The sequence below is a fragment of the Hibiscus syriacus genome, unplaced genomic scaffold (assembly GCF_006381635.1).
Source record: "Hibiscus syriacus cultivar Baekdansim isolate YM2019G1 unplaced genomic scaffold, ASM638163v2 tig00110270_pilon, whole genome shotgun sequence".
Lineage (NCBI taxonomy): Eukaryota > Viridiplantae > Streptophyta > Magnoliopsida > Malvales > Malvaceae > Hibiscus > Hibiscus syriacus.
This window is the reverse complement of record NW_024062656.1, coordinates 266,590-292,086: the sequence shown is the minus strand read 5'-3', so window position 1 is coordinate 292,086 and position 25,497 is coordinate 266,590. Positions and strand designations below refer to the sequence as shown.

At 36.7% G+C, this 25,497-nt stretch overlaps 2 protein-coding genes and 3 pseudogenes across 3 annotated transcripts; 2 read left to right on the top strand and 3 right to left on the bottom strand.

The window, feature by feature from the left end:
• Positions 1–4,370: 4,370 nt before the first annotated feature.
• On the top strand, positions 4,371–5,819 carry LOC120115631 (annotated as a pseudogene).
• Positions 5,820–5,997: 178 nt separating this feature from the next.
• Positions 5,998–11,662, bottom strand: LOC120115630 (annotated as a pseudogene).
• Positions 11,663–13,122: 1,460 nt separating this feature from the next.
• LOC120115678 (pentatricopeptide repeat-containing protein At3g06430, chloroplastic-like) lies at positions 13,123–14,945 on the bottom strand. The gene is made up of 2 exons (XM_039136310.1): positions 14,544–14,945; positions 13,123–14,463 (listed from the first exon to the last, which is right to left on the bottom strand). Exons 1-2 carry the CDS (start codon positions 14,889–14,891, stop codon positions 13,351–13,353), a joined length of 1,461 nt encoding a protein of 486 aa, XP_038992241.1. The 5' UTR covers positions 14,892–14,945; the 3' UTR covers positions 13,123–13,350.
• A 2,752-nt stretch (positions 14,946–17,697) lies between these two features.
• Positions 17,698–20,207, top strand: LOC120115679 (pyruvate dehydrogenase (acetyl-transferring) kinase, mitochondrial-like). 2 transcript variants are annotated; one of them, XM_039136312.1, is made up of 7 exons: positions 17,698–17,738; positions 17,877–18,174; positions 18,474–18,732; positions 18,859–19,039; positions 19,259–19,406; positions 19,513–19,726; positions 20,010–20,068. In XM_039136312.1, the coding sequence occupies exons 2-7, from the start codon at positions 17,926–17,928 to the stop codon at positions 20,066–20,068; spliced, it is 1,110 nt and encodes a 369-aa protein (XP_038992243.1). In that variant the 5' UTR covers positions 17,698–17,738; positions 17,877–17,925. The 2 variants fall into 2 exon arrangements, with proteins under 2 accessions (XP_038992243.1, XP_038992242.1); XM_039136311.1 differs by lacking the exon at positions 17,698–17,738 and having other exon boundaries at positions 17,855–18,174; positions 20,010–20,207.
• Positions 20,208–20,490: 283 nt separating this feature from the next.
• LOC120115680 lies at positions 20,491–23,103 on the bottom strand (annotated as a pseudogene).
• Positions 23,104–25,497: the final 2,394 nt, after the last annotated feature.

Genomic DNA, 25,497 nt, shown 5'->3' with positions numbered 1-25,497 from the left:
CTCATTTATTGATGACTACTCTAAGAGATGTTGGGTGTACCCTATTAAGAATAAGTCAGACGTGTTTTCCACTTTCAAAATCTTCAAAGCGCGGGTGGAACTTGATTCTGGAAATAAGATCAAGTGTTTCAGAATAGATAATGGATGAGAAAACACAAGCGAAGAATTTGATGACTTTTGCAGGAAAGAAGGCATCAAAAGACAGTTCACAGTGGCAAACACTCCTCAACAAAATGGAGTGGCAGAGCGGATGAACAGAACCTTGTTAGAAAGAACAAGAGCAATGTTGAGGGATGCAGGCCTAGAAAAATCATTCTGGGCAGAAGCAGTCAATACCGCCTGTTATTTGGTGAATCGAGCTCCATCAACTACAATAGAGCTGAAGACACCAATTGAGATGTGGACTGGTAAACCAGCTGATTATTCAAACATCCATGTATTTGGAAGTGTCGTGTACGTGATGTACAACTCCCAAGAAATTTCAAAGCTGGATCCAAAATCTAGGAAATGCAAATTCTTGGGGTATGCTGATGGAGTAAAGGGGTATTGCTTGTGGGATCCCATTGCCCGCAAAGTGATCATCAACAGGGATGTTATCTTTGTAGAGGATAAACTAAAAAGAAAAGAAGACGATGATAGCGCTGAAAAGTCAGAGACTACTCAGATACATATGGAAAAGGAGGTTGAACAAGGATATTCTTCTGAAGCAGAACCAGCACATGATGAACAAGAACTAGAGAGTTCTGAAGCTCCAACAACTCATCAATTAGATCGTGTGAGAAGACGTCCCAATTGGCACTCAGATTATGTTATAGAAGGTAATATTGCATACTGCCTTTTAACAGAGGACGGTGAGCCATCAACATTTCAGGAGGCAATAAACAGCTCAAATGCTTCACTATGGATGATGGCGATGCAAGAAGAAATTGAAGCCCTTCATAAAAATAATACATGGGACCTTGTGCCACTACCACAAGGAAGGAAGCCAATTGGTAACAAATGGGTCTTCAAAATCAAGCGAAATGGTAATGATCAAGTGGAGAGGTATTGTGCAAGACTGGTGGTCAAAGGATATGCTCAAAAAGAATGTATTGATTTCAATGAAATATTTTCTCCTGTGGTTCGACTAACAACAGTTCGAGTAGTTTTGGCAATGTGTGCTACATTGAACTTACATCTAGAGTAGCTAGATGTTAAAACAGCTTTTCTTCATGGAAATCTTGAAGAAGAGATTTATATGCTCCAGCCTGAAGGTTTTGAAGAAGAAAAAAAGAAGAACTTGGTTTGCAGGTTGAACAAATCTCTGTACGGTCTAAAGCAGACGCCAAGGTGTTGGTATAAGAGATTTGATTCCTTCATTATGTGCCTTGGATACAGCAGACTTAATGCATACCTTTGTGCTTATTTCAAGAGGTCTGGTGATAACGATTTTGTTATATTGCTGTTGTATGTGGATGACATGTTGGTTGCAGGACCCAACAAATATCATATTGATGAATTGAAGGCACAACTGGCTAGGGAATTTGAAATGAAGGACTTGGGATCAGCAAACAAGATTCTAGGGATGCAAATTCACCGAGACAGAAGTAATAGGAAGATTTGGCTTTCACAAAAGAATTACTTGAAGAAGATCTTGTCAAGATTCAACATGCAAGATTGTAAGCCAATTTCTACCCCTCTTCCTATTAACTTCAAATTATCCTCCAGTATGAGTCCTAGCAGTGAAGAAGAGAGGATGGAGATGTCTCGAGTACCGTATGTATCAGCAGTGGGAAGTTTAATGTTCGCTATGATATGCACAAGACCAGACATTTCACAAGCAGTGGGAGTGGTTAGTCGGTACATGGCGAATCCAGGCAAAGAGCATTGGAATACAGTAAAGAGGATCATGAGATACATCAAAGGGACCTCAAATGTTGCATTATGTTACGGAGAATCAAATTTACTTATCAATGGGTATGTTGATTCTGACTATGCATGGGATTTGGATAAAAACAAATATACTACATGATATGTGTTTAAAATTGCTGGTGGAGCTGTAAGCTGGGTTTCAAAATTGCAGTCAGTTGTGGCTACATCCACAACAGAGGCAGAATATGTAGCAGCTACACAAGCCAGTAAAGAAGCAATTTGGTTGAAGATGCTATTGAAAGGGCTTGGGCACAATCAAGAGTATGTCTTTATGTTCTGTGACAGTCAAAACGCCTTGCATCTAGAAATGAATCCAACATTTCATTCAAGGACAAAGCACATACGAGTTCAATACCATTTCATTCGTGAAAAGGTGGAAGAAGGGACCATAGATATGCAGAAGATCCATACTAAATACAACATAGCAAATTTCATGACGAAGGCGATCAATGCTGATAAATTTACCTGGTGTCGATCCTCTTGTGGCCTGTCAGAGATGTAAGCAACATGATGGTACAAGGTAGAAAGAATGGTGTGAAGATATGATTGTTCCAATCAAATCTTCAAGTGGGAGATTGTTGAAAATGCATGCACCACCGAAAGTGCCAATCAAGTTGGCAATTATTTTCAAGAATTAATGCACCGAAAGGTGCATGGAAATTTTTTAGTAAATGGGATAATTCAATTTAGTCATTGTATTTTAGGGTATTTACAAATTAGTCCTTATGTTTCAACTATAAATACCCTAACTCATTTAGCTTCAAAATCATCCCAAAGCATTCTAGCTTTCTTCCAATACTAGAGATAATTTAGAGAGTTTCTTGAGAGTTGTTTTCTCCTTTTTATCTAGAGAGAATTATCATTGTTTTCTCATTGGTAGATCGAGAGAGGTTGTAATTCCTATTTTCTCATAGTGAAATTCTTCTACCGTTGCCCGTGATTTTTACCCTATATTATTTAGGGGTTTTCCACGTAAATTTTGTGTTTTTTTTATCTTCATTTTTATTTTCTCAAATTATCAGTTGCAATTTTGCTCTATCCGATAGCCGTCTTCCGCAACATAAACAAACTCTGAATATAATGGAAGGAGACTAGAATAGATCTTTTAAGTACCAAGGCACCAATGTCTTTTTAATAAATTGATGAGAACCTAGAAAGCATTGTATAACCAAATCAAAACTTTAAAAGTCCATCTATAAATCTTATAGCTCAATAGTTCAATCTCTCATAATTTTTGATTTTTCAAAAAAATAATGAAAAAAAGAAATTTTCCTTTATACTTGTAGACACTTTAAAATCCCTGAAACACAAATCTGAATATTTCACAATTTGAGAAAGGCCGCTAGCATAAAAAAATAACAAAGGAATCAATAATCTAAAAGTAAAATTCTCAAACCAGACAAGGATACTACGAAAATTTTACTTCTAAAACGAAATTCGAATATTGAAAATAAAAATGAACTCTAATCCAGAACAAACAAATGAAAAGGAAATATAAAGATGAAGAATCTGAAACAAAGAACGCTAATGAAAGAAGCAGCGACAACAGATTTTTCTTGTAAAAAACAATAAATTTCCATGGAAGAAGAAAATTTCTCACCTGATTTTCGTTGTCATAAAAAGGATGAGACGCCATTTGCAAGTTTTTTACAAGAGTTTTGAATGCTTTTGAAGTAGCAGATGCTCTCTAGATGAAGTGAGAAGGCATGTCATTTTACGGAGAATAGTGTGTTTTTTCATAACAAAAGAATATACCATGAAACAAACACAATGAAACTTTAGATTTGAACGTATAACTTAAGGGTAAATTCAGAATTTACTACTTCAACTATCACTTTTGTTTTATTTTGGTCTCCAAATTACTTTTTTCAAAATCATATTTAATGTTTAGTTTTAGTTTCATTTTGGTCATGCGCTGTTAACAAATTACAGTGATATTGATATGTCACCATAAGATAATATCATATCATCATTGAAAAAAATAAAATAAAATAAAATACCACATCAGCAATTCTAAACGTGTATTGGATAATTTTAACAAAATAGTGAACAAAACAGAATAAAAGAGATAGTTAGGGTACTAGACGTGTAGTTTACCCATAACTTAACCCAAACAAAAATGTCATCATTTGCCAAAGAATAACGTCTTGCGGAGCCAGAAAACATGGTATATTCTTTGGTTATGAAAACCATATTTCATTCAACAAGCAGAGAACGGATGCTTGTTGATTCATCACAACAAGCCTAACTATAAGCATAGGATTAAGACTCGAATCCTCAAAAAAATTATCTTTTTTACGTTTGGAATAACTTTTTGTCTCTCCTTATACCATATATCAATATATCATATACATATACATATACATACACACATACATATATATATATATATATATCAAACCATGTTTGATACTATTAAGCTGTGTCTAAGACTTCTTTCATACCCAAAATTTGTCCCCATGGCCATGGCTTCTCACGTAGCCGACAACCTACAAGGTATCAATCCGTGCATATGTTTGCCTATGATAAATTGATAATCTTTCTGCATACATAAATATATATATTGTTCTTGTTGTTAATGACAGTAGAGTTAAATTTGCAGAAGTTGAAAGATATATATCAGAAGCAGCTCCTTGTCATTACGTGCTAAAGATACAGTCATTTTCATTGCTTGCAAAGAACGGCATCGAAAAATATGAATCTGCAGAGTTCCAAGCTGGTGGCTACAAATGGTACTTTTGATTGTTAATGGCTGAATTATTGCATTATAAGTTTTTATGGTATGCTTAGCCTATCGTTTTTTTCGTGTTCTCTCACAGGAAACTGATACTGTATCCGAATGAGAACAGAAGCCGAAATGTGAAAAAGCACCTTTCTCTCTACTTGGTTTTCACCGATGTCGGTTCACTCTTCCGACAGGGTTTGGAGGTCCATGCTGTTTTCAGGTTTTTCGTGCTTGATCAGAGCAAGGATGAGTAGCTGGTAGTTCATGGTATTTTTATTCCATGCGGCTTTTGTTTGTCATTTCAACTTTAGAATATATGTATGTATGCATGTATGGAAGCTGTGGATTTGATTTTGTTATTGTCATGTGGTGCCTATAGATGCCAAGGAGAACAACAGGCGGTTTCACAGATTGAAGCATCAATGGGGATTTGATAAGCTCATTCCGATTCGAACGTTTAACGATGTCTAGAATGGATACCTACTCGACGACACTTGCATGTTCAGAGCTGAAGTGTTCGTCACCAAGGAAACAAGACTGGGACGAGCCTAATGCTTGTGTGTGGTAAAAGATTCCATTAGTTGCAAGCATGTCTGGAGGATTGAAATTTTTTCCAAATTAGATTCAGAATACTTGGAATCAAATGTGTTCTTTTATGGTGATCAGAAATGGTATGACAACCCTTAACGCGACTACGAATATGGTACATTCTCGAGGTCTACTGCTATATACATTCCGAAAATGCAGGAAAATACAGCTTTATCCGAAAGGAAGACGACATGGATCAGGCACTCATATCTCCCTGTATTTGGATTTGGCCGATTCATCAACTCTTACGGATGATTCGAAAATATTCGCCTAGTTCACTTTGCGTATCCAGGATCAGATGCAGAGCAGGCACATTTCCGGAAAAGGTATAAAAACCAAAACGATTCGTCTAATAACAGTCATTTTCATCAAGTATATCATACCAGAATCACAAGTTAAAATTCCGGTTTGTGTTGCAGTTAATCACTGGTTTAGTGAGTCAAGCCAGGAAAGTGGATGGGCAAAATTCGTTTCGTTGGCGTATTTCCACCATACCGGTACCGGCTACCTGGTGAAGGATATCTGTGTAGTGGAAGCTGAGGTGATCGTCCACACGGTCACTAGTACATTGTAGATATAACGATTATGAGAACGAATTCGTCAATCAACACTCATACCCCTACATACATGCTTGAACTCTGGGACCTCAAGGATAACAACAATCCCTTAATCACTAAGGTGGCTTGGTTCATGCTAAATTTTGAGTTTAAATACCTAATAAGTCTTTATATTTTTCTTAAATAGTCTAATATTTTGGCCCAGCCAATATTTAATTATGGCTCCGTCCCTGAATATGACAAGTGTTGTTTCCACAGGCATACTTTGAACTGCTCCCAACCATTCTGAGGGAATCGAGTCGGAAACTGCATTTCATTTGAATCAGGAGGAGGTGAACTCAATTGCTTAACCAACTCTAGATTTTCCCTATTATAGTAAGATGGACAAAAGAGTTTCAGCCTATGACATTAGTGTATTTTTTGTTGCATGAAAAGCTGGTGGCCAAAAATCCGGCTACTGCAGACGAGATAGTTTTAGCCTACGCCTAGCATTTGTAGTTGTACGTACCGAAACAAAGAGGATCTCTTATAAATATCAGAAAAATCTACGCTAGTTTGAGCCTCTGCAGATTGAGAAGTAATTTCGAACATCCATGTCGCCGGATTATAATCGTCTTTAATTTTCGGCACTCCAGGGATGTTCTAAAGCATTATATAGAAACAATTAATGATGGTATGCTTGCAAAAGAACTACTTTCTGTATCAGATCATAATACTGTGAACCACCGTATTATTCATAATAATTCAACAAGTAAGATGACCTGAAAGTACTCGATAACTCGACTGGACTGCTGACCAAGCGGTCCGGAGTAGATAATGCTCCCTCCGGTTTTCAGTAAAATCAACTGCCATGCCATGAGAGCAACACAAAAGTGAGGGGTCTCTCTTTTTTATTTTTTTGGTTCCTTTCGGATACAATAGAGGAAAAAATGTAAATCATGTTTTATACCTCGTCAAATGCCTCGAATATGTGAATGCTAGGTTGGTGGATGGTGCAAACAACGGTTCTTCTGGTTTTAACTACGTTCTTCACCGCTCTCATAACGATTGCTGCTGCTCTTGCATCTAGACCCGAAGTCGATTCATCCATAAACATGATGGATGGATTGGCAACAAGCTCTACGGCTACGGTCAGTCTCTTACGCTGCTCGGTAGACAACCCATTGACTCCAGCTATGCCTACTACGGAATCTTTGATTTCATCGAGCTCTATGGTTTCAAGCACTTCATTTATGAAGTTCTGCAGGAAAGAAAAAGAGAAGAGAAAATGATAACGAAGAACTATAAACTCAAGTAACGTATTGACCAAGCAATGTGTCTGCCGTACATCTTTAGTTCTTGACTCGATATAAGACGGAAGACGCAGCCAAGCAGAATATATTAGTGATTCCTCAATGGTGAGATGGGGAGAATGTATATCAGTTTGCTCACAGTAGCCTCATACCCTGGCAAATGCATCTTGAACCTTGAGGTACCCACCAATTCTAATCTCTCCTTCAATTGTACCCCCGGTTTTCCTTCCGGAAAGAACATCCATAAGAGTTGTTTTGCCTGCTCCACTGACACCCATCAATGCTGTTAAAATGCCGGGATGGAATGCTCCCGTAACATCCGACAGAAGCTGCACCTTTTGGTGCTTAAAACCCTGAAACAAGAATTGACAACTTCATAAACAGTAAATTAAGAATTTAAATCTACATGAATGAAACTAGCTGTCGGGTTAGGATTGTTACCACAGGGACATTCACATCGTACTTCACGTCCCGAAATGCGACCATTAGGGGCTGGAAAGGCAAAGCCATTTTGCCTGTTCGGAACACGGATTTTACATTCAGAACATGTTTGATTATTCATGTTAAAGGGGAATCAATCTTCTCACCTTCTGTAGATACTGCAAAACTTTCAGACTCGATGGAGATTTTGCTTTCTTTCTGTATACTTTCATCTTTGCTATCTTCAAGTCCTTGAAGTTGAGAGTATCTCTCGAACGAAAGTATAGCGCGAGACTTTCCTGGAGCTGAACTTCATCAATGTATCGATTAGCACGAAATATATAGTTTTCCTTTTAAAAAGGACATTCCACCAGAAGTTGGAGTAACTTACGCTTCATGAAAGTCAAAGCCTGTATAAAAATGACATTGAAAAGTACTGTTAATCCGAATAAAGCTGCAACGGATAACCAGTAAAAGTAGCTATTGTAGTTCAGTCCACGACTTTCTAGAGTTTGTTGTCCAATGCTCGTGTTTCCGGACTCAACCTATAAACGAAATTAAACAAGTTAAGAAACAATATTTAATTTCTTTTGCCTAATGAATGAATCATTGATAAGAGGCTCCTCTAATGTACTATGCAGCACTTTGAGGTAGGTAGAAGTGCATTTCCGAAAGAAATCGAAAAGAAGAAGAAGAAGCTAGCAACAACCACTGCTACTTATTGAGTAGTCGGTTTTACCTTTTCCCACCGAGGTGCAAGAAGTTCGTTCAACGTCAAGCCTATCTCCCCATATGACACCGGATTTAGCCAAAATCCCCATTTTAACCAAGAGGACATAGATGCTGTAGCCATTTAGGGTGAAAAAGATTGTAAAGAAAAACCCTTGGCATTTATCTAAGCAAATGAATTTCACATAGGAATTGATGGAGAGTGGCTAATGAATGTTACGTTCTGCAACAATGAACCAACCGAAGGATATAATTGTCAATAGTACAAGATTACCAGCGGTTGTTGAAACAACTATCGTTTGAGACAATGAAGCAATTACACGGAACATAGACATTCCTGTTAGGTGCAGACCAAAGCATACAAGGAACTGCACAAAGAACCTAAGAGGGGCATACATAATATACTTCAGATGAGACAAGCATATATATATCAATCTTACTGCTAAGTACTAATAGTATACATTTGACGCTTAAACTTAATCTGAATAAACATAGAACCAATATTTCCATATGTGCAGATCTCACCTTGTGACCTCAGGGCTGTAACCGATGCTATAATAGGTGAGAGCAGTCAATAAAAAGGATTCCATTAATGAAAGTGGAACTTTTAGGACTAGAGCGGGAATTACATAAGCCCATGCAGGATAGAAGCAAAGCTCTCTCTGTTTGTAGAAAACATCGAGTCTTGATACGGTCATGCTCAGTTCCGGAAATGCGTCAACAATGAGTATAATGATGGTGAAAAAGAGAGCACCCGCGTAATAATTCGCATGGATGATGTCAACAGCCATTTGAGTGCGGAGGAAAACTGACATAGTCATTGAACCAACCACGAGAAGCTGCAGAGAAAAACAATCCAACAATAACGATTTCAGATATGAAGGATATACATGAAAGTTGATTAGATGAAACATGTTGACAATTACCTGTACGGACTTAAACACATACAGAAAAGCATTCCTCTTCATTAGCAGGAATTCCCTCATCGAGCAAGCTTTAAACAGTTCCCATTTACTCAGTGAATACCTTTTAAAGGAAAGCGAATCTCGGCCACTTTGAGTCTTCTCAAATGGATTCGAGAGTTCCTTATCTAGATTCAGTCCGATTTCACATTCTTTAAACTTTGGATGAATTGATTAACAGAAACATAGCTGTAAGGTAGTTCCTTATGGTACCAATACTGTGCTTGGACTTTTCTAGAGATTACCTGGAGCAGATAAAAAATTAATAACTATTTAGGATAACGATAAGGACATCGAGACAATGGCTCGACAACTATGAGCGTTGCAGTAGGCATACCTCCTGAATAAAGTCGGCAATTCCTTTCCTTTCAAGGCACCGAAACCCGCAATCCTCGAAGAATTTGCAAATATAAGTGTGAGGGCCGTGATACACAACTTTCCCTTCTGCCATCAGAATAACATCATCGAAGAGCTCGAATATCTCCGGTGCAGGTTGAAGAAGTGAAATCAATGCAGTAGCATCGGTAAGATGAACCAAATGTTGAAGACAGGAAACAACCTGGAAGCTGGTAGAACTATCAAGGCCATTCGATATTTCGTCCATGAACAAAGCCTTTGTTGGACCAACAATCATCTCTCCTGTAGTTAAAAGAAAATCCGGAGCTATTCAACCCGATCCAAATCTAAACCGCACAAATTTAGCAAGTCTACTGTCAAACATACACTACCTGTTGTCAATCTCCTTTTTTCACCACCTGAGACACCTTTTCTAATGGCATCACCAACCCTTGTGTCAAAACAGTTGTCAAGGCCAAGAATCTGAAGAAAAAAAAGGCGGTGTGAATCCATGTTTCGAGACGGTATTCGCTAGTGATTACCTTCAGAATATAATCTGTTTGAAGGGTACTTTCCATACCTTCAACTGATATTGCGCGCCTGTATGAAACGGTAACAGTTTAGTCCACAGAACATTATGCTAAAGAATGGACAAGCAGTTCCGTTAACTCGAGCATTGAAGATAAACAGAAACCTTCATGTAGGCATCTATGTCGGGATTCGGAACTATCCCCTCCTGCTTCTCTCCTAGGCTGATTTCCTTCATGATTTCTTAATGATCATAAAAAAAAAAGAACAATTAGAACATACAAAGTAAAAACCATGTAACTTTTATCAAAATCACCATTTATATTGGGCACTTACCTGCTCTGCTACCTATACCCTGAAAGCGAGCAGAAAAATCAAGAGTCTCCCTCACCGTCATCTCTGGAGTATGCAGATCATATTGGCTAATATAAGCCGAGGTTTTTTGAGGATTGAACTCGTCCAGTCGATAACCATTGTAAGTTATTTCCCCCGAAACCTTTTTGCAGAATAAAATTATAATAAGCATGTGATAGCTTAGAAATTAAGAAATCAAGCTGCAGCAAGTTGTGGCATGCAGTGCAGTAGTTTTGGTCATCGATGTCACCTTGAGAGTTTGGCTTAATTTCCCGGCAAGCGCCAGCAAGAATATACTTTTACCGCATCCGGGAGGGCCGACCAATAAAGTCATCCTAGATGGAAGGGAATCGAAAAAGAAGTTCAGTCAACCTAATCCCAATATATAGACCACAGAAGGATTTATTCTCTTCTGTTGCTTGATGTACAAGCTTTCTTCCCTCTCTTCGTGGCTCGTTATTAAATGAATATTTCGTAGGTCTAACTTCTGGGTTTTACGATGCCGCTGACGTCTTTTAGGATGCTGATCTCGACCTCCTGTTTCGAGCCTAATAGATTGGCTATACCCTATCACAACAATAGAAACTAGAAAGCATTAACAGATTAAGCTGAAACTGTAGAAATACACAACTTCAGATGCTATAAAATGTCAATCTACTCCAGGAATCTATGCGATTAACGAGCTGTGGTACTTACAGAGAAGGCGGCTTTTGTGGCATTTCAGAGTGTGGGAAGAGGTTTGCCATGAACCAATTGGCACTCAGCTTGAACACTCAGATTTTTGTATCTCACTTCCACAGAAGGCAGTTGCACCCCAACCCTGCAAATTAGAACAAACTATGAATCGGATTCGAGTGCTCATCAAGGTAATAGGCAATTAATTAAGAGTTACCTTTCAATTATGTGTCTAAGTTTTTCCAACAAACGCAGGTTATCATCCGGAACGTGTTTCACAAGCTTCTCCACTAAAAAATGCTGCTCATCAGGTCGAAGTTTGGTGACATCAACAAGTCTTTTTCTTCCGACATTCCCCGTAGTGTCTGCTTTTCCGTCCGCCACTTTTTAATCAAAAAGAGCCGTGGTGATCCGTTCAGACATTGGTAGTCTCTCAACCTCAGCCCGTTGGGACACACATTCATCATCATCATTACCATAAGAAGTCAGGGAACGTAAACTGGACACATCGCTTACGTTGCTTGTTCCAATATCGGATAACTCGATTCTCACGGATTGCTCGTCTGAACCAGCCGGTCAGGCCATCATTCGGAATGGGACGATGAAGCAAAGGGTTGAAAACAAACATAGCGGTGAGAGACGCGAAGAGGTGCATATGTAGTATGAAAGATGGAAGGTAAGGGTACGTGTACATTCAAAGACAGGAACATCCAAAGCATGTAAATTCCAAAAGTGTAGCGATGAGCCTTATGCAAAGAGGAATCCACCTTATGCATAAAAGAATCATCGTAACTTCAAAATGATTCCAAATTAGAAGCAAACAAGAGCACAAGACAAGGTGGCATAAATTGCAAGGCTATTTTGTTTATTACCTTCGGACATTGTAAGGGACAAGTAGAAATGTCCATTTAACGTTCTATGTTTTGGAATTTGTGATTGTTCTTTTAATAATGTCGCCTTTGCAAGATTTAAATTTATGTTTTCCCCTTGAGATAATGTGTAGTATATTTAATTAAAATAGTAAGAATTAATATTTGATGCAATAACGATGAACTTGAAACCTCTAGAAATAACAACAGTCTCTTTTACCAATGCGGTCATTTATAGGTTGAACCCATAGCATTCAAATAGGTAAGATTATAGAGTTTTAAAGTTTACATCGTGTATCAACCCTTTTTTTTTAGTTTTATACATTATGGATGAATCGGATAATTACATACTTTATGTTAATATAGAAAGAGGATTAGTGTTGTAAATCTAACTGTAGCAACATCCTCTCACTAAAATGGTAGAGAAATCAAACACGTATTCGTCAATTGAGTCACCACATTTATCAACTGCTAGACATCCGCTACCTTGTTGTATTCCTGTCTCACATATTTTGGTTTCACCTTCCAATTCTCGGCATATGAATACATTTCACGAGGACAATCCTCTAGAGTATCTTAGACTTGCAAGTGAGAATTGTATTATCAGTTTTCAGCTCGACTTCCGTATAATAATCTAATCTTCATATATGCTGTAATATATCATGAACCGCCCATATCTCTATCATTATAACCAAATATCGTCTCAAATTATGCGAGAAATCAAATATCCAAGATTAATTATTGATTAGATGTGATTGAAAGGGTACTTTGTCTTGCATTTGTGTTTTTGGACAACATCTCAAGGATGGAGGAACAAGGACATAAGTGTGCGATTGGGAGAGGAAGAACAAAGTCTTCCGGCAAGAAAACAAACCCCTGATTACATTTATTTGGTTTGGTTTCATTGCTTTGGCATCTTATTGTTTACCCTTTTTAATTTTTTTTATTGGGGGGATGGCCCCCACATGTGTCTACTGTGTTCCGCCTCTGGGTTGAGGTAACCGTGCAACATGGATGGCTTAAAACACTCCATATCTAACGCTCACATTGTACATTGTTGGATCATGGTTAGAAAAGGCACCCACAGCACATGGTAGTCTAAGAAAATTACATCTTTGAGATTCCACACATTCAAGCTGCCATATTTTAATTTTAAGCAACTTAAACTATCTCCTACAGTCCATAGTTACCTCTGTTTATGATATCTTTGTACCTCCATCTAAACATCAATGATTCCGGTCGCAGAAAACGAATAGGAGAGGCAGTAATCAAACCATCCATTTTGGAAATCAAATGCAGCGGCTGATCGATCAGTGACTGAATTCATAAGATTGCGATTGCATAAAAGAATCAGTTACACTTCTCTGACTCGGTCATGGCCGCTATTTGTTCCATCCAAGTGTTCTACTGAGGTTGTAGACAACAATTATTAAGCAACTCCTGTTTTAGTTGCTCCAAATCATAGATCTTGTCGTTCATACCTTGCTTTCTATATGCATCCACCATGATGGAGAAGGTTAACTCATTTGGTTGGCATTGCTTATCTTTCATTCGATTAAAAACTCTCTCCATTTCCATCAAATCGTCTGCCTTTGCGCACGCGGATATTACCGCATTGTAAAATGAGGTATTTTCGGGTATCTCAAAATTGGCAGCCAACTGAACAGTGCTGATAACTTTATGAAAGAGACCGGCATTAGCATATCCATTGATTAGGCAGCAAAAGGTCTTGGTGTCTGCTTTCATCCCTTCGCCGCGCATTTGGTCGAACGTGTATTCCATGTGTTTCGCGTCCCCAGCATCCGCAAAAGCCTCGATGACATTGTTGTAAGTAGAGGTTGTCCATGAAAATTGAAGCTTACGCATGTACTCCATCACGGATGACATTTTATCGTACATTATTTTCTTCCCATAAGCACCGATCAAGATATTGAAAGAGCGTGTTTCTGGCTCGATTCCGAAATTCCGGAATTTCTCGTACCATCTCTCCATCATATCAATCTGCCCTTTGTTACCAAACACACTAAGTATAATGTTCATTGTCCATACATCAGGCTTGCACGCCGAGCTCTCCAACATGCCAGATAACACTTTCTCCATTTGATCAAATTTCCCAGCCTTACCATATCCACTTAACACTATGTTCTGAGTAACCGTATTCGGCATAATCAACCGCTCATCCATTTCCCCGTACAGAGATTCGACTAAGTCAAATCGCGAGGCATCGACACACGCCTTAATCAAGGTACTGTAAGTGAAGACATCAGGCTGGCAAGTAGGAAGGGTTTTCATTCGCTCAAGCGTCCAGAACGCCTCGTCGATGAGATCGTTCCGACAATAAGCCGCGAGCAACGCAGTGTAAAGCTCTGGAGTCGGTTCACATCCTTCTTCAAGCATTTCATCAAACAGCTGGCGTGCACGATAGGGTTGCCCGGATCTCCCCAATAAGATAAGAAGTTTCATATAGGTGCCTTCCTTGGGTTGATAAAAGGGTTGTTCTCTAAGCATCTCAAACACCTAAACATAAAAACCCTAAAATATAACCAAAAAACGAATGAGAAAGAACGAGAAGTAGAGAGAGAGAGAGAGTAAGTGACCTCGAGAGCTTGAAGCCACTGCTTCTTGAGAATGCACTCGGATAAGGTCTCGGTGACGGTGGAGACCCAGGCTTTGGCGTTGTTCTTGCCGTCGAGTTTCTTCTTGAGGTTCTTGAGGGGTGGGTTCTTGGAAGACCCGGGAATCGAATGGCGAGATAGGCCTGGGTATTCTCCTTCTTTCCATAATCTTTGCTTCTTCTTATCTGAAACAGCATCGCCGGCGAGTGCTGATGAAATGACGATGGAGTTTGGGAAATGGGGTTTGGTTTTGCAGATTGTTTCTGGACGTGGAAGAGCAGAGGAGACCAGAGAAGAAGAGAAGGAAAGCGACATGGACGATGATGCCATGAGAGTAAAGTGTGGAGCTTTTCAACACCAATTCAAGCAGCAAGCAGCAATTCAACTTGACTTTGCCAAAAATAATCTTCTTAATTGCACGTATCTAGTACAGGAATAGGATAAATAATATAGATTTATTCTCTCTACTTTATGGTCTATTATTTCTCTCAGTCCCTGTAATCTTAGCGCATTTGAAATTTTACCATAAAAATTAAGATAATTTAAACTTAAAATGATCAAACATTTATATATATGCATTTTAATTTAGTATTTCTAATACACTAAAAATCCAACCAACGACGACGTCAGATATGATAAAATCAATAACATTTAAAATCTAATATGACGTTGGACTTGATAAAATCAAAGGTAAATTATATATATAACTACTTAATTATAAGAGAATTTTATTTTGATCATCATTTTTAATTTTATTAATCATATTATTTAATTATTTAAATATTATTAATTAAGTCATTTTTTTGTTAAATATTAATGAGACTAGTTGATATAACATTTAATAAAATTAGTATAATTATAAATTTCATCCTCGTTACTTATATATTTTAATATAATTTAAAAAAAATTAACCCACCAAAAAAATTTGTTATTTTAGAAGACCATATTTGGCCATATAGGTACTAAGCATGCTAAATCCTCATTTGTGTGTGGTTTTGATGCCTTAAATAAGCTTACATGTCACAAATTATGTATTAAACATGTTTATATGGTTTGCATTATGTATCATTATGATTTGAGAATGTTTTGGGGCTCCCAAAGTTCAGCAAAGACCTAAAAGTGAGGTATTGATATAGGTAAAAAAAAAGATAAATTATAAATTTAATATCTAAATTATCAATTTTGATCTATTTTATTACATAAACTTTCAAAAAACTTCAAAATTATGCCTACTTTTTTTTGTTTCATTTTAGTATCCGCCGTTAAAACTTTAGTTTTTATTTCATTTTAGTACTTCATTCAAAATTTAACGTTAAGTTTTGAAAATATTGAAAGTTTAGGTACTAAAACGGACCAAAACTTATAGTTTATGCACTAAACACGTTAAATTTTTGACAGCGGATATTTAAATGAAATAAAAAATTAAATATTAGGTATGATTTTAAAATGATTAAAAGTTTATATACCAAAACAAATTAACACTGATAATTTAGGTACCAAATATAACATTTACTCTAAACAATATTGATATTATAAACATCAAGACCTTGTAAGGCAATGATGTCAAACGAAAGGTATCATTGTTTCAAGTTTAAAATTGGCAAAATATGTTAGAGGGATAAAAAAAAGTAAGAACCTGTAGGGGTGTAAATGAGTCGAGTCGAGTTCGAGTATTGCTGAGTTAAACTCGACTTGAAAACTCTAAAATGGAGCTCGACTCGACTCGAAAACTCTCAAGCTCGACTCGAACTCGAAATCCTAAACTGAAGTTCGTGAGCAGCTCGAAAATGCTCGAAATGAAAAAAAATCTTAAATCTAACTTGATTGAAGCCTCAAACTCAAATTCGAACATGAACCTTAAATACATGAAAATTATATTGTATTTTTTATAAAAAAAAATCAATACATAAATGTTAATATTATTAATAATTTATTTAAAAAATAAAAGCTTAATATATTATATTTTCGAGCTGCTCACGAGCTTTTCGAGTCGAATATTAAATAGTTCGTTTTAGCTCATTAAGAACTCGAGTCGAGCTTGAGCTCGAGTCGAGTCCATTCGATCCGAGTATTTATCGAGTCGATCTCGAGTAGCTCACGATCTGTCTCGTCTCATTTACATTCCTATTCATGGGACATTTTTTTACGTGGAGAGTGTTTGATATAGTAAGGGGTTTTTTATTAACTTTTGTTATAGTGTAAATTTGTGGTAATTGAAAGCATTTGCTGTGCTTCTATAGATTCACGCCAGTTAATAAATTTTATAGAGAAACATAACTTTAAGAGAGAGATTAGAGAAGAGGACAAGTGAAATAATCATCCAAATTAATTTAATAAAAGTAATGAATGTTTCATAAGCTTCTTTAATAAAGTCAATATGGGCTTATTTAGAGATTATACATTCGGGCTTTCAATTATTGATATCTCAAAATACGTTGTATTCGAATTCATAATCTCAAGAGATAAAATTAATTTCTTAATCACTTAGACAGTTTGGTCAGTGTATGATTAATTTATTTAGGTTGCATGATGGTGATTGATGTGTGTAATTTAAAAATTATTTGATTGACATCATTAAAATTTAAATAGTTAAGTGATATAATTTATAAATTAAAAAAATTAATAGTTGAAATAAAATTATCTTATAATTAAGCAACAATCCATATAGTTTGCCCTTAATTCTTTTTTTATTACACCCTTAATTCTTTTTGGATGATATTACTTAATACATTTAAAAAAAATCTAAATTACTCGTTAAAAGAATTTTATATTATAAGATAGTATATTTTTAAAACTTTATTAATCGATTGATAATATATATATATATATTTTACAGACGTAATTGCTAGAATATAGTAATATTAACCAATATCGCTTTATGATTCTACATGTTTATTTTGATTAGTAATAGCAAGAAAAAGAACTCTTTAACTTGACTGAGCCACCACCACTTGCACCATTTTTCCAGAGGAATAGAGATGTTCAGTTTTCACCGCCGAGTATGGTAATCTCCTCTCTCTTTTTAATTTTATTTTAAATCAACGTTAAAATTCTGAAAATATAATTTGATTATCATAATTTCGTAAAAAATCTAACTTTTTTTAATTAATTATTACCTTTTAGAGCAAGAGGCTGAGAAAGGAGAAGATGAGAGAAACTACCCTGGCGCCCGCAATTGTAAAAAAAAAAAACCACCTTTTTTTCCTCCAAAACTTCTTTTTTGCTAAGTATCATATTTAGACGTTACATTATTAGCCAATTAAATGCAATTTCTGTTCCAAGCTTCTCCTTTCTTCAATCTCTGTATGTGTTTAGTTTGTCATTTTGCATGTTGGGTCGGTGGGTTGAGTTCTAAGCTTTGCTAATGGCGGCCAAGAAGGCGTGTGAGTCTTTCTCCAAGAGCTTAATAGAGGACGTCCACAAATGGGGTTGCATGAAGCAGACCGGGGTCAGCTTGAAGTACATGACGGAATTCGGCTCCAATCCATCGGACCGGAACTTGTTGCTTTCGGCCCAGTTCCTCCACAAGGAGCTCCCCATTAGGATTGCTCGCAGAGCTGATGAGCTTGGTGCCCTCCCTTATGGCCTTTCTGAAAAGCCTGCTGTTTTGAAGGTACATTTCTTTGTCTTGGATGAACCCCAAATGCTTCATTTTTTTTGGTTTTACTAGAAAAGGGTCTTTAGATCACCACTTAAACTTCAAATTTCTCTTGATTTGCCTTTAGAATTTCTTGTCTTGGATGAACCCCAATGGTGTCTTTGTTTTGCTGCTGCTAAGTAATCTAATGGAATCAAAGAAATTGTTTGCATGTTCATGAAGTTTTGTGATTCTTTGCAGTGTGGTTGAGTTCATTTCGAGTTAAGAAATGGGAGAGGAGATTAACTCGTTTGATTTGGTTTATTATTTCTTAGGTCCGAGACTGGTACATTGATTCCTTCCGTGACATGAGAAATTTCCCCAAGATCAAGGATATGAATGATGAGAAGGAATTTACTCGAATGATCAAGGCTATCAAGGTGAGACACAACAATGTCGTCCCCATGATGGCTTTGGGGGTTCAAGAGTTGAAGAAAGGAATGGATCCGAAGATTGTTTACGAGGATCTTGATGAGATTCAACAGTTTCTAGATCGGTTTTACATGTCGAGAATCGGAATTCGTATGCTTATTGGTTAGTTTCAACTTCATTAGTTTCGCTGTGATAAGTCTGTCGTTTTCTTGAAGAAATATCACATTTGTTTCTGTCTTGGAGCTGGTTTTAAGCACTGTCTGCATGTTTGAATTTGGGTGAAATCAGGGCAGCATGCGGAGTTGCATAACCCTAATCCTCCTCCTCATGTTATTGGCTCTATACACACAAAAATGTCTCCTCTGGAGGTGGCACGAAATGCTAGTGAGAGTGCTCGTGCCATTTGCTTGCGAGAATACGGGAGTGCACCCGAAATTGATATCTATGGTGACACTGGTTTTACATTCCCGTAGGTTGACTTTATCTCACTTTGATTCTGTTTGCTCCATTTAGTGTCATCTAGAGTTATCATCCCTTTTATTTTAACTACACTTCCAATCATGGATTTTCCTGAGATGTGTCTTTAATTCAGTCATAAATGCGGTAACCGACGGTCCTTTGTTTTCGGTCACGTGTATCCGATCCTTTGTTTTCCGTAACGTGTATCATCTGTTTTTTTGCATGACAGGTACGTTCCAACACACTTGCAGCTTATGGTGTTCGAGTTGGTAAAAAACTCCTTGCGTGCTGTCCAAGAGCGCTTCATGGATTCGGATAAGGTCACACCGCCTGTTCGAATAATAGTTGCCGATGGAATTGAGGATGTGGCCATAAAGGTAGTTGCCGATGGATTCGAATAACACTTGCAGCCAATTATGTGATTTAATTATGTGATTTCTGCTTTTGTCTAACATTACAAGTTGGTCTTAACTGGAAATGCAGATATCAGATGAGGGGGGTGGAATACCAAGACGTGGTCTTCCCAAAATTTTCACATACCTTTATAGCACTGCCAAAAGCCCCTTGGACGAGCACTCAGATCTCGGAACAGATGATAGAGTAACAATGGCTGGATACGGTTACGGGATACCTATAAGCCGCTTGTACGCACAGTATTTTGGAGGCAATCTTCAAATTATCTCTCTGGAAGGATATGGTGAGTGTAGTTTGGTACAATTTGATCGATTAAACACTTAAATTGCTTGCAACATTAAAGACAGGCTATAATTAGTAATTGTCGAACTGGTTTGCTCGAAAGCATTTGGTTGACATCATATGGTATTATACTTTAAATATTACTTTCCTTGCATTCTTGAAGGTGGCAGCGGCACCGGCACTGCCATGTTGATCGAAAGTAGAAAGAAACAATCAAAGGATTTTATTTATGTAAAAAACCAGATTAACTAAATTTCAAACTGACTTATCCTTTGTGTTGATAGGGACTGATGCATATCTTCATTTGTCTCGTTTGGGAGACTCGAAAGAACCATTGCCGTGATTTTCTCTATACTCCGGGTACCAGGAGGACAGGGGAAGGAAAATTTTAATTTCTGTAAAGAAAAAGAAACATTTGAATAGATGTTTTCAATCTGGTTGAACATTGTTTTCTATCTTGAAACAGGGAATCAAATAGTTGTTTACAGGCCAAACTGTTAATTCAAACATGGAACTTGGTATGCTATGATGCTATCCAGCTTCTAACTAGAAATAAATGACTTGCGAAAGAAGAAACCGGGTCGTCGTGTTTCAACTTTCTTTTTTCTGGTAAATAACTTGCTATACAAAAGCTAACATTCTTGGTCATTCTTACATTAGGATTATGATTGTTTCTCATGGCTTGCTCATCGAACACTAAAACCGAAACTTAATGTTGATTTTATGGATGAACCTGTATTCCATATTTCAAGCATAAGAGTAAAGTAACTATGTACTAAATTGTAAATTCAAAGGTATACTAACCTGATGTAATTTTTCTTCCTTGAAGCTTACGGTTCTAAGCTTCAATTCTCCTCTGTGGTTTGTCATTTCATCTAAAATCTCAGCATCACAAAAGTTGTCTCCTGTCCCTTCACTGTGAGCATCAAATGAAACCCTTTCCTGTTTGAACATTACTAAATATGTGATCAAACTGCATGAAATCGTCTAAAGCAGGAAGGATTGAAAGGATCAAAAAATATGTGATCATACTCGGCTGCATCGAGTTCCTGAAGATATTCATGGCAGAAAAACTTGGGAAGGATGTGCTTTCTGATGCCAATGAGGAAGAATGGAAGTGGAAACAGTATTCCGGCTATAGGTACCCATGTCACCCCGAAACATACCAGAAAATATACCAATTGGAAGGACGTAATGAAAGGTACAGATTCCACTAATGACGCATGAACGCCTTCGAGGACTCTGTTCAAAGATATATGAATGCAAAACCACATCAACCATCAGATTTATCAGAGTTATACTACAGCACCTATTCGATATATCTTTGTATAAATCATCAAATATCTTACTTGTAACGTCTTCCGGGGGTGATGAACAGTAGCAACACCCTTTCCCAGAACTGGTTCCCTGGGAGGCTGTCAATGGCCATATAGGCAAAGTATCCCCACAGTACCGAGGTAGTTATCATTTTTACTACAGGCAGAGCACATGATGAGAATCCAACAAGGAATGACTGCAACAAGTTGCTCATCCTTTGCTCATTAACTCTAACTGGCAAATAAGCATCGATATGTATCTCGGGATCGAAATTTTCTTTTGCAGTCTCCCTATTGATGCGTTTCATTACAACCTCTTTCAAGTTCTTCAACTCTTTATCTACTGAAGTAGGCTGCAATCCAAATGTTGCTCTAGTGAGTCTTGCAGCCAATCAAAGATGCTCGCAAGCGTGTATATGTATTGAGTAGTATAATCAGTATTACAAGCCCACTGTACTTACAGCAGAAGATGAATCCATTTCTATGAACATGGCTTGCATCCTTCCATAGATTTCTGAGCTGCTTGCTAGTTGAGATATGCCCTCCTTGGCACTTTTTACCATTCTTTTCCGATTCAGCTGCGATCAATGGATTATAGAGACTAAGAATCTAGATTGATAAGAATCATACAACAATAAGAGGAATAGTTTCGAACTGTACGATGTTTGACGTGACATTTGAGAACCGCAAGACTCTTGGTGTGCATGGGAGACTGTGGAAGGACCCCATTTGAAGGAGGGAGTCCCAGCAATCCACAAATCAAAGTCTGAAACCAAGATTGACAAGAAGCATTTAAGCTTGATATTATTATGAAAATATATATTCGAGAATATAACTTGTAAAAAAGGCTGTGCGAGGACTACGAAGAGGGAATAGATCAGAAGAATTAGTACAAGTACCATAACACCAAGCAATAAGATATCATAATGGTACGCAGTAGGATTTTTAAGGTTAAACTCCTTTTGTTGTGCCTAGCAACACTGTGATCGAAGAAGTATAAACCTGCTATCATTACTGCTGGTATAAAAGCAGCAAAGATGTACATTATCGGTACCTTCCCCATGTCCTGTAGCAAAACAATTTAGATCTTCATCGAGTGTTCCTATATTGTAACTTAAGGTTATGAATTTTAGAGATAGTTCGATTATAAGATATTGGCAACATAAGATCTCCGGAAAGGGAACAGATAAAGGAATCACAAGTTACCTTTATCACTGTCCAATGATGTAATGATTCAGGTTCCCAAAGAACTGGACAGATCAACCTCCTGGGAACTCCAGAATTAAATTGTTGAGGTATTGTGTACGACAATGCCGTCCAGCACAAGATCATAAGAGGAACCCCATAGTCTGCAAGAAAACCTCGAAGCCAACCTGAAAGCAAATACATTAAAAATTAGATATAAAGCAGCAAATAAAGTTTCACAAATCAGTAAAATCTCAGTTAGTGAGCTGATGTACCTGTTCCGTAACGCCATAATCTCGCCTTTCGCATCTTTAGGGAAGTAAACAGAACCCCAAAGGAGAAAATGACAGCAAGCAAACCAGTTGTATATAGCCAGGGGAACTGATACTTATCAAATTTGGGATTGTCACCTCTCGGAACATTGAATTCACTGATCACTCCCTGTAATCCAAACATTAAAGTTATCAAGGTTAAACCACGTGATTCTGTCATCATAAACATTACAATTCTTTTGTTGCATGAGTCATTTCAATACCTTAACAGCCTCTTGAAGGAAAAGGACAGTTATTAACATGCCGAAAAGCTCTCCAGCAATTCATGTAAATCTGGTGATTATGGTACATGCATTGAATACAGCAAGAAGAATGAGCGGTATAGCTGTCCATACACAGACCCTTGGAAGCAAAACAAAAGAAACAAAATCAAACAGAAAGAACATTTCAACTGAATCAAGAACCTCGAAGAATGCTAAATAATGATCTTAAAATTGTAGGATAACTCGTTACTATGCCGTCCAAGCCAAAAAGAGTTCTTGGCCTAACTCCGGCCGTCCTCTGCAAAAATTGTACAAATAAGTGTACATTATAATTGTTGGCTCTGCAACACCTATTATCAACGAAGGCTGCCCACCCAAAATGGAGTTAATGATTTTCTAATAGCCGTCGAAGCCAACGTTTCCACCGTGCTGAGGGACCGTCTGAAGCAACAAAAACAAAAGCAATGTTAAGGTTTATTCATGAATAGCCATAATAATGAGTTCTTGGAACTAAGATCCAGCATTAATAATGTTCAAGATAAGATGATTTGAATCAAAGTAACTTCATCCTTGATCATGCTGGCTTTTGAACATTCTCTTAAACGAATGCAGCACCTGTATCTCGACTCAACTGCTCTCCAAAGGAAATGACAGGAAGAGCAGAAGCAAAGAAGATATAGAAAGTTGGAGCAAATATCCTGGAAGAAATGATAGTTGAAATATGAACCAATATCGAAAATATTTTCACCAGAGGAACATAATGTAGTGTCGAAAACATCGAAACGAAGAACATACCCAATCTTGCTTGTAGCACTTGCTTCTTCCCTCTATGTCTTTGATTATCCCCTTAAATGGACTTCTCATGTTTCCCATCATCGACTCACCAGAAAAAAAAGGGTTTTACATAAATCACAATATAGAACACTAAAGAGAACATGATTGCATGTATGTGGATTTTGTGAATAGCAACGACAGTCATGATAAAAGTGAGAATCAACTACTAAAATTAATGGAACACGTGTGATTTGTAATTTACAAGTAATAACATCATTGAACATGGCAGAAACATCCAAAAGTAAGTTAATATAAAAACAATTTGATCTGACTATAGTGGCACACATATTAGAAACAATAAATATAAACAACCATTCTGATGAAAGATTAATGCAGGCTGAATCAAAAATTGAAAAAAAATACAAAATCCAAGAATGTCCAAAAGAAAATGAACAATCTAGAGAACCCAGAATGCTACCAGATAAAATATCATGGAAAACCACAAAAGACAATATTTTACTCGCATTTAAAGTTTTATTTTTCTTTTTCATTGTTAACTTTTCAAAGCCAATGCACGTGAAAACTTGTAAAAATCCAACATAAAATAGAAAAGAGAATGTATCATGACTGGAATGAAAATGAAGAAAAAAAACGTGTCTACCCTGAATTTTTTTTGTGCCCACTCTTTAATATGAACTTTCTTCGTTACTTATTTTATTGACAGTGTTCATCTGAAATATTATTTGTAATCGTTCCATTTAAATTTTTTTATGTTATTAACTTACGTGTGACCAACCTAAACAAATATTTTTGGATCTATCGTGGATGAACCTTGAAACCCCGGCTCCGGAGACAGAGTTTCCAAGTGGAATTTTACTTCTTCAGCTTCTCTTTTCCGTCATGTGCAGATGTGCCTCTTTTAAAAGGAAAAATATGTAAGAAAGAAAGAAAATGAAAGTCAAAGCTCCTAAAACTTTCCCAGTTTGCAGTTTACATTGAAAAGAGAGGCTAGAGTGGAAGAGAGAGTTCCATCGTACTGTCGCTTTATGGTACCAACAGATATTTTCGTCACTTTTTAATGAAAATTTTCCCAGCTAATCAAGTTGTCAAAACACTGTTTTTATGTTTTCGTGGAATAATTTCACATGTTAATGTTTAATTAGTGTATGGCACCTGCTTAAAGAGGATGTTGGTTAGATGTTGACTTGAATTTTTGTCGGTAATTAAATTGTATTTTTGTAATTTTAATGATTAAAAATTATTTAGTGATTAAACTTATTTATACGAAATAAATAATAAGATAAATATTTTTATAATAAGTATTTGATTATGTAAATAGAGAGGAAATGGGCTAATCTTAATAATTATAAGAGAAATAATTATTTTATAGAAATACAATTCTTTTGGAGTTTCTACTACTTTTGGTGTTGTGATACATTTGATACAATGATCTTTATGTTTATGTTTACAATGAATAATTAAATTTTTTTTTCATTTGTAGAGATATATAATATCACATCGTCATTAAAAAATTATCACGTCAGTAGTTTTTGCTTATTTTTTAGTGACGAGTAATTAAAACGAACATAAAATGTAACGTTAAATATAATTAAAAAATTAGGTGAGTAACTAAAACAAAACTATAAGAACACACAGTCGACTAAATACGTAATTTATCGTTTTATTTTTAAAGAAACAGGGGATTTTTTGTTACTGGTTTAGCTTACCAAAGCAATCAATGTTAAATTGATTAAGATTAGAGCCCATCGGTTAAAGTATGGAATTGATGAGTTGAATTGAGTTTTCTCCCTTTTCTAAGCAAACTAACCAATTCGTTCCCTATATCCAATTCTAGGTTAAAGTTCATTTTAAGTTTCTTTATTATAGAATTTACATATTCCCTCTTAGGGATCTGGTTTCAGTAATTATATTTTTAAGCGTGCATTAGTCCGTATATATATT

What these genes read in the sequence shown, in the direction of transcription:
- LOC120115678 (XM_039136310.1), bottom strand. Translation starts at nt 14,891, where the DNA reads ATGGCATCATCGTCCATGTCGCTTTCCTTCTCTTCTTCTCTGGTCTCC. An exon ending in AGTGGCTTCAAGCTCTCGAG is followed by an intron (nt 14,464 to 14,543) that starts GTCACTTACTCT and finishes TTTTATGTTTAG; the next exon opens with GTGTTTGAGATGCTTAGAGA.
- LOC120115679 (XM_039136311.1), top strand. Translation starts at nt 17,926, where the DNA reads ATGGCGGCCAAGAAGGCGTGTGAGTCTTTCTCCAAGAGCTTAATAGAG. An exon ending in AAAAGCCTGCTGTTTTGAAG is followed by an intron (nt 18,175 to 18,473) that starts GTACATTTCTTT and finishes ATTATTTCTTAG; the next exon opens with GTCCGAGACTGGTACATTGA. An exon ending in TATCTCTCTGGAAGGATATG is followed by an intron (nt 19,727 to 20,009) that starts GTGAGTGTAGTT and finishes TTGTGTTGATAG; the next exon opens with GGACTGATGCATATCTTCAT.